The sequence below is a fragment of the Crocuta crocuta genome, unplaced genomic scaffold, assembly GCF_008692635.1.
Source record: "Crocuta crocuta isolate KB4526 unplaced genomic scaffold, BGI_CrCroc_1.0 scaffold788, whole genome shotgun sequence".
Taxonomy (NCBI): domain Eukaryota; kingdom Metazoa; phylum Chordata; class Mammalia; order Carnivora; family Hyaenidae; genus Crocuta; species Crocuta crocuta.
The window spans coordinates 140,900-156,744 of NW_027530636.1; the positions used below are offsets into that span (position 1 = coordinate 140,900).

Here is a 15,845-nt window from a genome sequence, read left to right on the forward strand (position 1 = left end):
TTCAAATTGTGCCAATAATCTCATAATGTACCATTTTATTCTTCCTCTCTTGTACATATTTTCTGCATGTTTACAGTAGTGAACATTTGTCATTCTAGTGTGAAAAATTAAATTCTGATAATGAAGATCTCCTGGCTCGTATAGAGACACTACAATCTAATGCAAAGTTATTAGAAGTACAGATATTAGAAGTCCAAAAAGCCAAAGCAGTGGCAGATAAAGAGTTGGAAGCAGAAAAACTTCAGAAAGAACAGAAGATAAAGGTACAAACAGTCCTGTGGGATTAATTTGTTATATAGCGATATTTTTATTATGTTACTTAAGTGAAGGAAAGACTGGATACAACAGAGTTCATTAATTCCTTAATGTTTGTCAACTATGAATTTGAGAATCCCAAGATATGATTTTGGAGTGCACATTTTTTAAATATTAAAATATTTTCAAGCTTTTTATATCTTAGTATGTCACATTCATTTTATAGACCCTTACAAATACCTTTTTAATGTTGGTTGGCTTGGGGGATGGGGTGGTGTTATTTTTATTTTTAATTTCAGGAGCATGCCAATTCTGTAAATGAACTTGAAGAACTTCGGCTGCAACTTCAGAAGGAAAAGAAACAGCTTCAGAAAACTATGCAAGAATTAGAACTGGTTAGAAAGGTAAAATAAACTACTAAATTCCAAACTGAGGTCAATATTCCCAGTGTTAAACTATTCTAATAGTTTAGAAAGGAAATATTTCAAAAACAAGGTTTTTGAGGTACTAAAATAATCTTGTGTAAATTGTTAGCCCTAAAAAATTGCAAGTTTAACTTATTTCTGTCAGTCCTTTTTTTTCAGAAGAATCTCAGCTCACAAATGATTAGATTTTGGTTTGATAATTCATTTTTTGTACAGAATTGTTCTATGACACATGAAGGTGTAATTAATGTCAACAATGGGAATTTGTATTATACTTAAAACTTTGGCTAATTTTTCTCTAGTTCTTCAAAGATGAGGCTAAAAAGAAAGGTACTCTAAGAGCTGCTTAAAATGTTAATATTTTAGGAGCACCTGAGTGGCTCAGTTGGTCGGAGTCTGACTGTTGATCATGATCTCATGGTTTGGGAGATTGAGCCCCACTGAAAGCACAGAACCTGTTTGGGATTCTCTTTCTACCCTTCCCCCACTGCCCCTCCCTGGCTCTCTCTCTCAAAATAAATTAATTAATTAAAAATATTTTTTCAATGTTAATATTTTATAAATAAGAGCACGATGGGTAGAACTATCAATTGTGGTTAACAAGAATTATGATGAAAGTCAGTGAAATTGAGAAAGTTGGATTAAACTATTAGAAAATACTTTATTTTATAAAATTACAAATTCGGAAGTACCAACATCTAGTTTATTCATATGATGTGTAAACTTTCTATGTTACAGAAAAGCATAATAGAATATTTTTATTCCTATGGCATAATTCATAATTATGCAATTAGCAATTTTACAAATAAAATCAACTGATCTACTATTATGTGGACCTTTTATTTCTGGTATGTGCAGGATGCCCAGCAAACCACTTTGATGAATATGGAAATAGCTGATTATGAACGTTTGATGAAAGAACTAAATCAAAAGTTAGCTAATAAAAACATCAAGATAGAAGATTTGGAGCAAGAAATAAAAATTCAGAAGCAGAAACAAGAAACCCTGCAGGAAGAAATGAGTGAGTAAAACAAAATTAACTTTAACTTACAATAATTTCATTGTAACAGAATACAGGGCAGCAATATTAGTTGTTCATTTCACCAGTCTTTGACTGCCAACCATATCTTTCACACAGTGCTCACTATTCTTAAGGACCAGGAGAGTTGTAAAACCATGTTTTCTTTGGATGTGTACAGTCCAGATTGGTGAATAATGCATTCACTTACTTAAACATTTCTTAGGTACCTGCTGTGTGATACAAAGATAGGAAATGGTCTTGTCCACGATTTGCTGGTTGTCAGCAGAGTAGGAACATTTAAATAGCAGTGAATACTTTTCTTTAAGGTGATTACATTCCATTCTTTCCATAAAATGCTTTCTCATGTAAGCATCTAAAGCTCTAAATATTCCCAGGCACTCCTTCAGCCATATCTCATAAGTTGGTATGTTAAACTTTTTATTTTTACTCAGCTCAAGATTTTTTTAAATTTCCTTTGCATTTCTTCTTTGACTCATAGGTTATTTAAAAGTCTGTTATTTAATTCATTTGAAGGAATTTCAGATATCTTTCTGTTAATGATTTCTAACTGAATTCCTTTGTAGTTAAAAAACATATTCTGAGGGCTCCTGTGTGGCTTAGTCAGTTTAGCATCCGACTTTGGCTCAGGTCATGAACTAATGGTTCGTGGGTTCAAGCCCCACGTCGGGCTCTGTGCTGACAGCTCAGAGTCGGGAACCTGTTTCAGATTCTGTGTCTCCCTTTCTCTCTGACCCTCCCTTGTTCACGCTCTCATGCTCTCTCTCTCTCTCTCTCTCTGTCTCAGAAATAAATAAAACATTAAAAAAAAATATTCGGTATGATTTCAGTCCTTTTAAGTTTATTGAGTTTTGTTTTTAGGGTTCAAAATAAGATTTCTTTTGGTGAAAGCTCTGTAAGCACTTGAAAACAGTGTGTTCAGCTGTATAAGTTGTTGGATAGAGTGTTCTAACTAATGTCAATTAAATCAAGTTAGATGACTAAGTTTTCTATATTTTTAATGGTTTTCTGACTATTCCTCTATCAAGTACTGAGAGAGGGATATTGAATTTCCTGAACATAACTCTGGATTTCTTTCTCTTTTCCCTTCTGTTAGTTTTGGCTTCATGTATTTAGAAACTCTGGAATTAGCTACATATACATTTAGAATCGTTACTTGTTCTTGGTAATTTAATTCTTCTATTGTGAAATGTGTTTTGTTAACACTAGTAATATTTCTTTTTCTAAAGTCCACTTTTTTTTTAAATTTTTTATAGCATTTATCCAGTTTTGAGAGACAGAAAATGAGTGGGAGGGGCAGAGAGAGAGGGAGACATGGAATCCGAAACAGGCTCTGAGCCATCAGCACAGAGCCCGATGTGGGGCCTGAACCCACAAACCTTGAGATCATGACCCGAGCTGAAGTCGGATGCTCAACCAACTGAGCCACCCAGGCGCCCCTAAAGTCCACTTTGATATTAATATAACCACTCCAGCTTTCTTTTGTTTATTGTTAACACAACATATCTTTTCCTATCCTTTGGCTTTCAAACTAAGTCTATAAAGTATTTCTTTTAAATAGCGTATAGTTGAGTTTTCCTTTTCTCTCCAAGCTGACACCCTCTGCCATTTAATTGGAATGTGTAAGTCATTTATTTTTAACTAATTATTTCTATGAGTAGGCTACCTTGCTTATTATTTTCTATTACTCTTGTAATTCGTTTCCTTTTTCCTCTTTTATCTGCCTTCTTTTGAATTGAGTAATTTATATGATACCATTTTATCTCCTTTATTAGCTATACCTTTGTTAGTTTTTAGTGGTTGATTTAGGGTTTATAGTTTACATCATGAACTTAATACATACTTATTACAAATTACACTTAAGTAAATTATACCACTTCATATATAGTATAAGAATCTTACAGTACTGTTTATTCCCCTCTTTTCATCTTTGCTTTATTTTTGTCACACGCATTATTTCACATGTTTTCCACATGTGTTAGAAATGTAATAATTATGTTATTTTTGTTTAAAAATAGTTCTCTTTTAAAGAGAGATCAGCAAACCAGGGCCCACAGTCCACTGCCTGTTAATATAAAGGTTTTATTGAAACACTGCCATGTTCATTTGTGTGTATCATCTGTTGCTACTTTCATGCTACAACAGCACAGTTGAGTAGTTGTAACAGATACTGTATCACCTGCAAGACTATAGTATTTATTATCTCACCATTGAAAACATTTTCCAATCCCTATTTTAAAGAAATAAAAAACTAGAGAATTTTCTTTCTTTCTTTTTTTTTTTTTTTAAATTTATTTTTGAGAGAGAGGACACACAAGCAGGGGAGGGGCGGTGGGGGGCAGAGGATATGAAGCTGACAACAGCAAGCCTGATGTGGGGCTCAAACTCATGAACCAGGAGATCACAACCTAAGCAGAAGTCAGACACTCAAACAACCGAGCCACCCAGCGCCTCCTCTCCCCGCCCCGCCCACTGCTCCAAAAACATAAATAAAACCTATAGGTACAGATGTCTTTTTTCTGGTAAACTGTATCAGACGACTAAGGAAGACACAAATGCTTTCAAAAAACTTGGTAAGATGGAACACTTCCTTCCCAACTCATAAGGCCAGTATTATAACTCTTTTAAAAAATAGATATTACTAGAAAAGACATCTACAGATCAACACCTCTTATGAAGATAGTATCAAAAATATTTAATAACATATCAGTAAACAAAATTTAGTCATACGTTATCATATATATAGAAAATGCTAAGGAATTTACCAAAAACATCCAAGGAGTGAGTTTAGTATGTCTGTAGACTATAAGGCCAGTATGGTTTTTCAACTCTTTTTTTTTTTTTTTTTACAAATAGTTTATTGTCAAATTGGTTTCCATATAACACCCATTGCTCATCCCCACAAGTGTCCTCCTCCATGCCCATCCCCCCTCCCCCCCACATCCATCAGTCCTCAGTTTTTGTCAGCATTCAAGAGTCTCTCATGGTCTGCCTAGAGAATTTTCTTAAAATATTTGCCCACATGTTTACCATCTCTGTTGCTCTTCATTTCTTCATGTTTATCCAGATTTCATCAAGTATGACTTTCCTTTTGCCTGAAGAACTCCCTTTAACATATTTTGTAACGTGGGCTATAGGTATTGAATTCTGTCATGTTTTCACCTGAAAAAAATTACCTTCATTTTTGAAAGATAGTTCTGTGCTGGGTATAGAATTTTATGATGTGCCTTGTTAATGTTTTCTTTCTCTGTTTATATCCTGCTTGTGGTTTATTGAATTTCTTTGTTGTATTTAAATTTTCTAGTTTTCTTCAAGTTGATCATATTTTTGGCCAATATTTATTATTTTTTGTTTAAATCCTGCTCTCTTTTTCCCCGTGAGACTCCAATTACACACATTAGACCATTTGATATATTACCATAGTGTTAATGATGATTTGTTTGTTTTTTCATATCTCTTCTTTTTTCACTTTCTAAGCTTTTTGGATAGTTTCTACTATTAAATAGAATATAGCTTCTATTCTAGTTGTTTCTGTTATTAAATAATTTTTAAATTCTCTCATCTTCAGAGTCTAATGTGTTATCATCCAGTGATATTTTCACTTGAGATATTATATTTTTAATCTCTAGAAATGCCATTTGTGGGTTTTTTTTTCTTCTTTTCCATTTATCTCTTCACTGTGTTTTCCTTTAAATCCTTAAGCATAGTCTGTAATTTCTTGTTCTAATTCTGTTGATTGATTTTTTTCTCCTGTTATGAGTAATAATTTCCTACTGCTTTGCATGGAAAATAACCTTCTAATTGGATGTGAATTTTACATTGTTGAATGCTAGAATTTTTTATTCACTTATAGAGTTAGACCGGCAGGCATTTATAGATCAGTTTTATTCTGTTGTGGCCTGTTTTTCATTTTTTTTAGAAGTGTAGAGTACCCTTTCCTATAGATTTAGTTCAGCCACTTTACTAAAGTAGGGATCTTCTGATGTCTACTGAATGCCCATATATGAAACAAAGTCTCTTTACTCTGGCTGGTTGGAACAATTTATAGCCCTTTGTGAGCTTTGGGAATTGTTCCAGTTATAGCTCTCTATTCACTGTTCTTTCCCCAGCCATTGTTCTTTGAATCTCAGCAAGACCATTGCTCCGTTTGGGGAGTTCCTTTCTGTACCACAGTCTAGAAATTGCCTCCTGACAGAAAGCTGAGACTGTAATATGACTCACCTTGTATATCTTCTCTCAGGGATCACAGTTCTATAGTGTTTATTGTCTAATGTCAGAAAACATAATTTTTTTTCATATATTTTGTTCAGTTTTCTAATTGTTTTACCATGGGAAGGTAAGTCTAAGACTTGTTACTCCCTCACAATAAGAGGCAGAAGTTCCATAAAATGATTTGAGGTGACTGCAAAGATACTACTGTACAAGATTTCAGATATGTAAATGATGAGGAAATGAGATAAAAGGAAATATTGAGGTCTAGGACGATACAGTAAAGTGAGATATAAGATCAAGACATAAAGTGTATGTTCTGTGTGCTTTTGGCATCACTAAGGTCTGTATAAATTGGCTTTGAGTTTCCCAGTAGCCTTGAAAGACAGGAGCATTATCAGGTACAAGGTTTACAATAGCCACAATATTAGAACAAATGTGATACTTGCAAGAAACATAGCTTTTCCTGGTACTAAGATGTGTGATATCTTATTTAATCTAACTTAAATATTACATAGTATTGGAGACATTTTTGGAGAGCCCAGGCACAGATGTAAAGAATCAGAATCTTAAAGGGTGGGGCAGTAAAATCTGTGTTTTCAAGGAGTGCCTGGGTTGTTCAGTAGGTTGAGTGACTTCAGCTCAGTTCATGATCTCGTGGTTTGTGGGTTAGAGCCCCATATTGGACCCTGTGCTGATAGCTCAGAGCCTGCTTCTGATTCTGTCTGTCTGTCTCTCTCTCTCTCTTCCCCTCCTCTGTTTGCCCTCTCTCTCTTTCTCTTAAAAATAAAAATAACGTTAAAAATTTTTTTTAATAAAATGAAATCTGTTTTCAAGAGTCTCATATCTGATTTTGAAGTTAATGCTAACTTATGACTGTGAAACATCCAGAAAAAGCAAAAAGTAAAACCACCAAATCAATAAATAATATTTAGTAAGGTCTACTGTGCATATAAGAACAGTTCATGAACTGGGAGTTTGCAAATTCAGAGACTGATAACCGGGGGTATTACCTTGCAGGATTGGTTTATAAATGAAAATGAGTGAATTTTACCTTTACAATGATTATTTATTACAATGGGGGTTTGTAGATGACAAGTTCACTTGTTTTGCAGAATAAGCTAAATAAGTTTCACTTATGTGACTTGAGGTTTTGTCTGCTCAGGGAATTTTTAAGCCCAGTATGCTTTTTATATTTACTTTTAACAGAAACCACTAATAATCTGTATTTGTATTCTTAATGGCATCTCCACAGTAAATAAAGTAGCAAATCTCCCATGAATGTTTCATAATGGGTACTTCTTTTAATCTGTAGCCAAATCACAGCTGAATAAAGGTGATTCTATGAATAAACAAAGCAATGAAACTACATATGCAGAATTCTGATATCTGCCTGCATCCAGGGGAAAATCTTAGAATATTCAGATAATTGAAAGGACTGTAAAGTTTCCAGGCAATTATACATGTATCTCTCATGTACATACAATAATTTCCAACTGTGTTCTATGTGCAAATTGAATGGCAGAGCTCTAGATTATATTCCAGCAATACAAACATTTGACTTTGTGAAGGAGTGATTATGTGTATATTTGGTCATCAACCAGGCTGAAAGAGAAGATTGATACCTTAGAAAAACCAAAAAAAAATTTTATTCAATAAATAAGTACAGAAATAAGTGGTACAGGCAGTTAGTGCTGAGAGTTCAGGGGGAAGAGAGATTCTATAGACTAAAACAGTTACAAGTTGGAGCTCAAGGTGGGTAAGGTTTGGAGAGAAAAGGCAGACAGGGAAAGAGTATTCTTTTATGCAGCCATAATATAAAGCAAAAGCTAAAAGAAATAACATAATTTTGGAAATCTTGATCAGTTGGAGTGAGAGACTTGACCTGCCAGGGAGAACTGAAGTATGATTAGGAAGACATTTTTGATCCAGTTCATGAAGTACCTGAAGAATGTATTAGGGCCCTTTTTAAAGACCGTGGGGGAAGATTAGTCTGCCAACATACTGGATTAATTGGAATGGTGTAGAATCTGTCAAAAACCACCAGGCTCATGGCAGCAAAGGCCTTGGAAGGTTGGACTAAGGAGATGTGGTAGAGTAGGTAAAAGATAAAGCATCCAGACAGCATTCTGTTGGGGGAAAAAAAAGCTGCCTAATAAATTAGCAACACACAACTTAATCTGAAACCCCTCTAACATTTGGCCCCAGACTGACTTTTCAACTTAATTCTCACTACTCTCTCACATTTTTCTGGGGAAAATCTCTGCTTTTCTGTAACTGTAAATCTCATCTCTAAAGATGCCATCACCCTTTTACGCCATCACCCTCCCACCATCGTGCCCGTGCCCACTTTTGGGAATCCTTCCTAATCTTCAATATTTCCTGTTCTGTGAAATTTTTCTTGTCTGGGGTGCCTGGGTGGTTCAGTCGGTTGAGCGTTAGACTTCAGCTCAGATCATGATCTCACAGTTCATGGGTTCAAGCCCTGCATCAGGCTCTGTGCTGACAGCTCAGAGCCTGGAACCTGCTTTGGATTCTGTGCCTCCCTCTTTCTCTGCCATTCCCCTGCTCACACTCTGTCTCTCTAAAAAATAAACATTTAAAAATTAAAAAAAATTTTTTTCCTTGTCCTGTGCAAACTTTATATAACCTTTAGCTTCTGTGGATCTCTGTAGCCTTTTGTATTTCTTTCATACACTTATATTTTGCTTTATGTTATCATGTGAAATGCTATCTCCGATTTCATTTTTAGACTTTTGATCTCAGGAACTTACTGTATCTTACCATAATTCCTGGAGCACTTAACAAAGGTTTCATATATAATTTATGCTTTAGAAAATGCTTTTTAGAACTGAGCAAATAGTTGCCAGAAGTTAACTCAGTTAGATTTATCATAAAGTTATAATTAAGATATATTCTTAGAGTATATGTGTTCATATTTACCAAATAATACAACTACATAAAGTTAATCATTGATTATAAGATACTTTAGTAGCACAATTACATAGTGCCCATGTAATTGGCTTAGATCAGGTGTCCAGCATACTTTTTCTTAAAGGACCAGGAAGTCAGCCTCCATGGCTTCACGAGCTACATGGCCTCTATCATACACTCTTCATCTCTTTCACAATAGGCCGTGGCCAGCTTTGGCCTGCTGGCTGTAGTTGGGCACCTGTGATCTAGACAGTAAATCCACTTGTTCCTATTTGATGTTTGTTTGTTTGTTTGTTTTAACCTCTGTTAGCATAACAGTTTTTTGTTTTTTTATCAAGTTTTAATTTGTTTCTTAGTGAATTGTCACTGATAGTCCCATTCTACAAAATAATTAGTATCACAAAAACAGACAACCACGGATGTGCCTCTGCTGTGATATAATTGGAAATACACAGCACCTCTTTTGAGGTACTTCTTTTTTTTTTAAGTTTTATTTATTTTTGAGACAGAGAGACAGAGCATGAGAGGGGAAGGGGCAGAAAGACAGGGAGATACAGAATCTGAAGCAGGCTCCAGGCTCTGAGCTCAGCACAGAGCCTGATGTGGGGCTTGAACCCACGAATGTGAGATCATGACCTGAGCTGAAGTCAGAGGCTTAACCAACTGAGCCACCCAGTTGCCCTTTTGCCCCTTGAGGTACTTCTTAAAAGTAAAGTTTTATCTTTTAAGTGTACACCAAGTATATAACTTTACTTAGAGATGTATACTGAAATATTTGCAGATAAGTGGATTTCTTGTGAAGAACAACAAAAACAAAAACAAAAACAAACAAACAAAAAAACCCCAACAGAAAACACCCAAAAAGCAGTGAGAGCATAAGGAATAGGTGACGGTATAGGTTAGTGGTTGGCAAACTTTTTCAAGGGCCACACAGTAAATATTTTAGGCTTTGCAGATCACATCATATCTCTATCACCATTAGTAAAATTGTCATTGTTGTACTAAAGCAACTGTGAACAACATGTAAATAAACAAGCTTGACTGTATTCTAATAACACTCTTTACAAAACAGGCAGCAGACAGATTTTAGCCTGTGGACCAGATTCCTATTCTGGGTGAAATAAGATTGGCTATATATTGGTAAATGTTACAGCTGAGAGATGGGTGCAGGGAGTTTATTGCACAGTTGTCACTACTGTCATGTATATTTGAAATGTTCCATAATAAAAGGCTAAGACAAGTTTCTTTTAAATGTTTTTTTTTTTTTTTTTTTTTTTTANGTTTCTTTTAAAGATAGGTTAATATGAAGAAAAGGTTGTCATTTGTTTATTTAAAGTCCTTCATAAAAATTGTTCAATCTCTTCTGAAATTGTTTCCTTTGCTAGCTTCACTACAGTCTTCAGTGCAACAACAGGAGGAAAAAAATGCCAAAATCAAGCAGTTGCTTGTGAAAACCAAAAAAGACCTTGCAGATTCAAAGCAAGCAGTATGTTAATTTCCTATTTTCATATTTCAGTTTATGTATCTATAAAGCCCTTCTTTTTTAAATATAACCAAAATTCTTATTCTTTAGGAAACTGATCACTTAATACTTCAAGCATCTTTAAAGGGTGAGCTGGAAGCAAGCCAGCAGCAAATAGAAGTCTATAAAGTAAGATTCTTTTTACTTTTGAGGATTTGCGAAAGAAGTAAGGTACCATGTAAGGATTTCTCTGAATATCCCTATGTACATATTTTTATATAGCCACACACGTTTTCTCCCCCAATATCCTTCCTCAACATAGAAAAAGTAGAAGCAGTAAGGCATATAAGTATGACATATAACTGAAGTATCCCATTTAGCGTAAGCGAGATTCTGTTCATGTATTTGAAAATCCCTTAATGCACTAAGAATAGTACAACGTAAAATCAACATGGCCCTAGACCTGCGTCTGAGCTTTCTAAATGAGGGTGTAGTCACAACAGTCAGCATCTAAAATGGTTTTATATGCTTAGGTTGTATATGTATATATGTATACTTCCATTATTATTTTTATATATTTATAACTATTATATAATACCTTGATGTATGCAATGAAACTGAACTGTAACAAGTAGTCTGGAATTTTTTAATTTTTTATGATTGATTTTAAGGAAAACTGAATTTATGGGGAAAATATTCTATTGTCTTTACCCTTTCAATAATAACAGATTCTTTTAAATTCTAAAATTTAGTTTTATCTGTTATACATACTCATGATCCAAAACTCAAGTTTATTTAAAGGAAAGTCTGTTTGATTAGTGAAGATCCAATTTGCTAGAGCTTAATTGAAAGATTTTTATCCCAGATTCAGCTGGCTGAAATAACCTCTGAGAAACGTAAAGCTCATGAACAGCTGAAGACTTCTGCGGACCAGCACCAGCGCACACTGAGTGCATACCAGCAAAAAGTGACAGCCCTTCAGGAAGAATGCCGCACTGCCAAGGTACCTGCTTCACATGGAAGCAGCCAACAGGGGTTATCATCACCTAGCAAGCAGTTCACGGGAGGGCTGTGGTCTTGCCTTTTAGTGTTCGCTGTTATTTAAGAGCACTTACTAGAGGAAAACCCTGTGCAGTTCATCTGACCCTTACCCCAACCCCACCCCGGTCCTGTCACTTGCATAACTTTTTTTTTTTTTTTTTAAAGGAAGATATGGGTACGTGTTTCCATTGTAACCTTGTTTTGCAATTTATGTAAGAGTTATTTTCTTTAAATTTTATAATTTAAAAAGTGTATAGTTCTTTCTGGGGGCCAAATGATTATAAAATAATATTCTTATAGAATGGCTCTGAGGGCCTACTTTCTTCAGCATATAAAACAGACTCAGTACAGCAGCTTTGTGAGAGGTGCAGCTGTCATGTAAGCAATTTTGGCAGAAGGGTAATGGGAGATCACCTTGGGAAAGTGAAAGACCTAGAATTTCACTTTTCCCTCTCTCTCTAGAAATCTGAAGTTCAAGTAGCTTAATTCCTTTGAATTAATTTTTCTTGTATTTATGAAAAAGAGACTATCTTAAGTAAAAATCTTTCCAAATTTCCAAAGGCAAAAATAGCGCCATTACAAAATTTATGGGTATTCAGTAAATCTACCACGGAGGAAAATATGTAGAAACATCTTCTGTCAAACAAAGTTATATCATTGAAAGGCTTTTAAAAAATGTAAAGCCAACAGAAGCACACTTTTTAGGATAAGTTAACCGAAGGGCTGAAGATCAGCCATTTTATTCATTTTCTAAAACCAGTTTTCGTCATAAATCATTAATCTGAAAGAAAATAAGAGGATTATGTTACAATGGAAAATTCAATAGAAAAATTATTCTCTCTCTTTTAAATGTCATAGGCAGAACAAGCTGCTATAGCCTCTGAATTTGAGAACTACAAAGTCCGAGTTCACAATGTTCTAAAACAACAGAAAAATAAATCTGTGTCTCAGACTGAAACCGAGGGAGCTAAACAAGAAAGGTAAAGTCAAAATTGAAAGAAACATGCAGGTTTCCCTTCCTCCCCCTGAGATAGGTCCTCCATCTAGTAGGTTGAAAATCCGACTTTGATTTCATTTGACTGTGGAATTTTACATGCAATGTGGGCATGTAACGAAGGCAGGGCATCTTGGCTTCACTGTCTCCAGGCAGCAGCAATGTGTAATATGGGTAGTGAAACCAGGAGATAGTCTTTGACGTATAGACTAACAGTGTCATCTTGTTGTAGTAGGAGCTGGTCATAGTAGAAATACAGACATTAAAGTTATATTATGATTAGTTTCTCCCATTTTGAAAATTTAGAAATAGATAAAAATGCTTCCTTGGTATACCCACCATTAATTAAGCTCAGTGCCTGAGTGGCTAAGTTGGTTGAGTGTCCAACTTTGGCTCAGGTCATGATCTTGTGGTCCATGCATTCAAGCCCATGTCAGGCTCTGTGCTGACAGCTCAGGGCCTGGAGCCTGCTTCAGATACTGTGTCTCCCTCTCTTTCTGACCCTCCCCTACTCCCTCCCTCTCCCTCTCCCTCTCTCTCTCTCTCTCTCTGAAAAAATAAATATTTAAAATTTAATTAAGCTAAATAGAAATTGCTTGAGAACATTTTATTTATTTCTAAAAGTTTTAAATTAAGTACTAAATTCTAATCTGGAATTAAATTTTTCTTTTTAAATTTATGACCATGTTAATTATTTGTTTCCATAGTATATTTTTAATGCATCTTTAAAACTAGCATAAGATCATTTTTGTAAATTATTTGAAGATACACTAGAAATATGAAACAAGGCATTCTACAACAAGTGTGTTTTATAAGTAGAGGGTCAGTGTTCAAAGCAATTTTACATCTCCCTCTTACTGTTCTAGGACTAAATATTCTGCAACGTTTGTATGTTTACACTTGTGCTTTTTATTTAATTATCTATTAAATATGGGAACTGTAGACTAAAAAATGAGATATTTTCTCTGTCAGTAACCCATCTTCAAATTTCAAAGCAGAAATTGAATATTGACACATTTAATATGAAAATGTCAGCCTCTGCAAGAGTCTTTTTTGAAAATTTTTGTGTTGCTCTTTTTTTTTAATGTTTATTTTGAGAGAAAAAGCATGAGTGGGGGAGGAGCAGAAAGAGAGGAGGAGAGAGAGAATCTCAAGGAGGCTCTGCACTGTCAGTGTAGAACCCTGCATGGGGCTTGATCTCATGAACCATGAGATCATGACCTGAGCCAAAATCAAGAGTTGGACTCTTAACCAACTGAGCACCCAGAAACCCCTAGAGCCTTTTTTGATTTTGCTGGAATTTTTTTATTCAAATTATTTTAATGTAAATATTTTACATCCCTTCTATTTTCTTATGCATTAAATGCTTTTTTTTTTAAGGAAACTAAGCTTATATCTGCATGATTTTTTTTTTAAATTAAAACCATAGTGCTATAACAAAATAGGCCATTTTTAATACCATTCAATGGTCTCTTCTCCATTTGAATATGAAATTTATAAATTCAGAGACTTTTTTGTAAATCTGCAGTTGCCTAAGATAAATTCTGACTATGATGAATTCTATAACTGAATTATTCCAGTTATACTTTGCTTAGAATTGTCCATAATAATAACAAGAATATGACATTAAAAGATGAAATGATTAAAGTAAAATTTATTTGAAACCACAAAATCAGATTTACCTCTTTCAAAATTTTTTGTAAAACTGTTTCTGTTTTAGAGAACACCTGGAAATGCTGATTGATCAACTAAAAATCAAGTTACAGGACACCCAAAATAACTTACAGATCAACGTATCCGAACTTCACACATTACAGTCTGAACATGATACTCTGCTAGAAAGGCACAACAAGATGCTGCAGGAAACTGTGTCCAAAGAGGCAGAACTCCGTGAAAAGTAAGGTTGCTAGTGGCACCAAAAGTGTTTATACCAGGAAGCGGCGAAATATTTCCTTGCTAGAACTCTTCAAGTGTTGCTTGCTGAGATAAGTTAAAAATAGGAAACAGATGCTTCTAAAAGCTTGGTAACTTTATATTTCTATCTTAAAGCCCTCCTTTTTTATTGTTTTTATACTTCACTTTTTAAAAAAACAGTTAACTTTATCTGTTCATCCAGTATTCTGTCTCTTCTATGGCCTTTATGGCCAGAATGTTTCTTAAAAAAGAAAAAAAAAAATTTCCAACTCAGGTGTCAAATTACAAGCATTTTTCCTTTTCTCTAGAGGAAAACATTCAGACAGCTGCTGGCTGAAAAAGAATATACAACTTACCTCTGCAACTGTCTTCACCTTGTTGTTATATGATTACTCTGTTAATCAGTACTTTGAGTACACATCAGGGGTATTGGCAGTTGGAGTAGATTATTGTGAACAAGGAACTTCGGATTCCTATAATCAAGAAATTGGGTGGTAACATTTGTTGTATCTTAGACTAAGGAAAAGAGTTCTTCATTGAGCATCATTCATCAAGGATATTGGAATACTTTATGTATCTCACCTAATCTATGATAATCTTGACACCTTCATTTTTTTGGCTTCTAATCTTTTAGCAGTGTAATTTATATAAGTTAAACATGTAAATCAAAGGTTTTAGGGACAGAGTTTACCATGAGATTAGCTTAAATATAGTGATGCTTGCTTACTATTTACATTAGAAATTTCCCACACTTATTATTTACTCTTGAAAAGTTATTGCAAAATATATTGCTAACACAAAAGTGCCAATGAAGACTCTAAAGTTCAATAAATATTTTTTGAGCGCCTACTATATGCTAGGCACTCTTAGTGCTAGAAACTTCACAGCATTTCAGGTATTTTTAGAGGTCTTACCCCGCTTCTTGATACATATTAAGAGTGATACTGTTACTATCTGTGTCCTAGTATGAAGGAAGAGCCTTTTCTTTATAAATCCTCTTCTTTTTTAAACATCTTAATATTCATACTTTCTCTATATGAGATTGTTAAAACTAAGCTGAGCAGCTAATACCTACATTCCCCAGAGGATCCAGCAACTATAAACACACCAGTAATAGCTGGAACAGATCTTCCATCAGCACTGTTGTTCCAGGTCCGGATTGGTGTTCAGGTTTCTAGCTTTTAAGTAGGTAAAGTGAATAATGTCACTGATGTCACCTGCAAACTACCAACCTCACCCTGGCTATAAAATGTAACCCTTCTCGTCCTTAGAAACCTGTGTGACTGTTGACGGCTCTTCCTTTACTTCCCTAGTAGATACTATTTGAACAAAGGCGTATGAAGAAAGCAGTCTTGGGGGGTAACATACTCTAGCATTTTCTGAACTCATTGATCAGTATAAATTTGGCAATTAAGAAACCTTTTCCCAAGCATATGATATTTTTATTGTATGTCACCCGTTAGCCACTGAATTTTGTTTTAAAACCTAGTACGGTGTGCATATGGGTAGCACATAGAAAAAAGATCTTGGAAAGTTACATGCTGAACCATTAACAATGTCTATGCCTGAAGT

The 15,845-nt window shown here is 34.7% G+C and overlaps 1 protein-coding gene across 3 annotated transcripts in view; it reads left to right on the forward strand.

Annotated features, from left to right (window-relative positions):
* The window catches only part of GCC2 (GRIP and coiled-coil domain containing 2), a 52,988-nt gene that overhangs the window by 23,704 nt on the left and 13,439 nt on the right, over positions 1-15,845 (forward strand). For all 3 annotated transcript variants that reach the window (XM_077768546.1, XM_077768548.1, XM_077768547.1), the window contains 8 exons: positions 99-263; positions 555-659; positions 1,539-1,701; positions 10,248-10,348; positions 10,436-10,513; positions 11,190-11,327; positions 12,224-12,345; positions 14,080-14,256. In XM_077768546.1, coding sequence (XP_077624672.1) covers positions 99-263; positions 555-659; positions 1,539-1,701; positions 10,248-10,348; positions 10,436-10,513; positions 11,190-11,327; positions 12,224-12,345; positions 14,080-14,256 — 1,049 coding nt within the window. The remainder of the gene's footprint in view (positions 1-98; positions 264-554; positions 660-1,538; positions 1,702-10,247; positions 10,349-10,435; positions 10,514-11,189; positions 11,328-12,223; positions 12,346-14,079; positions 14,257-15,845) is intronic.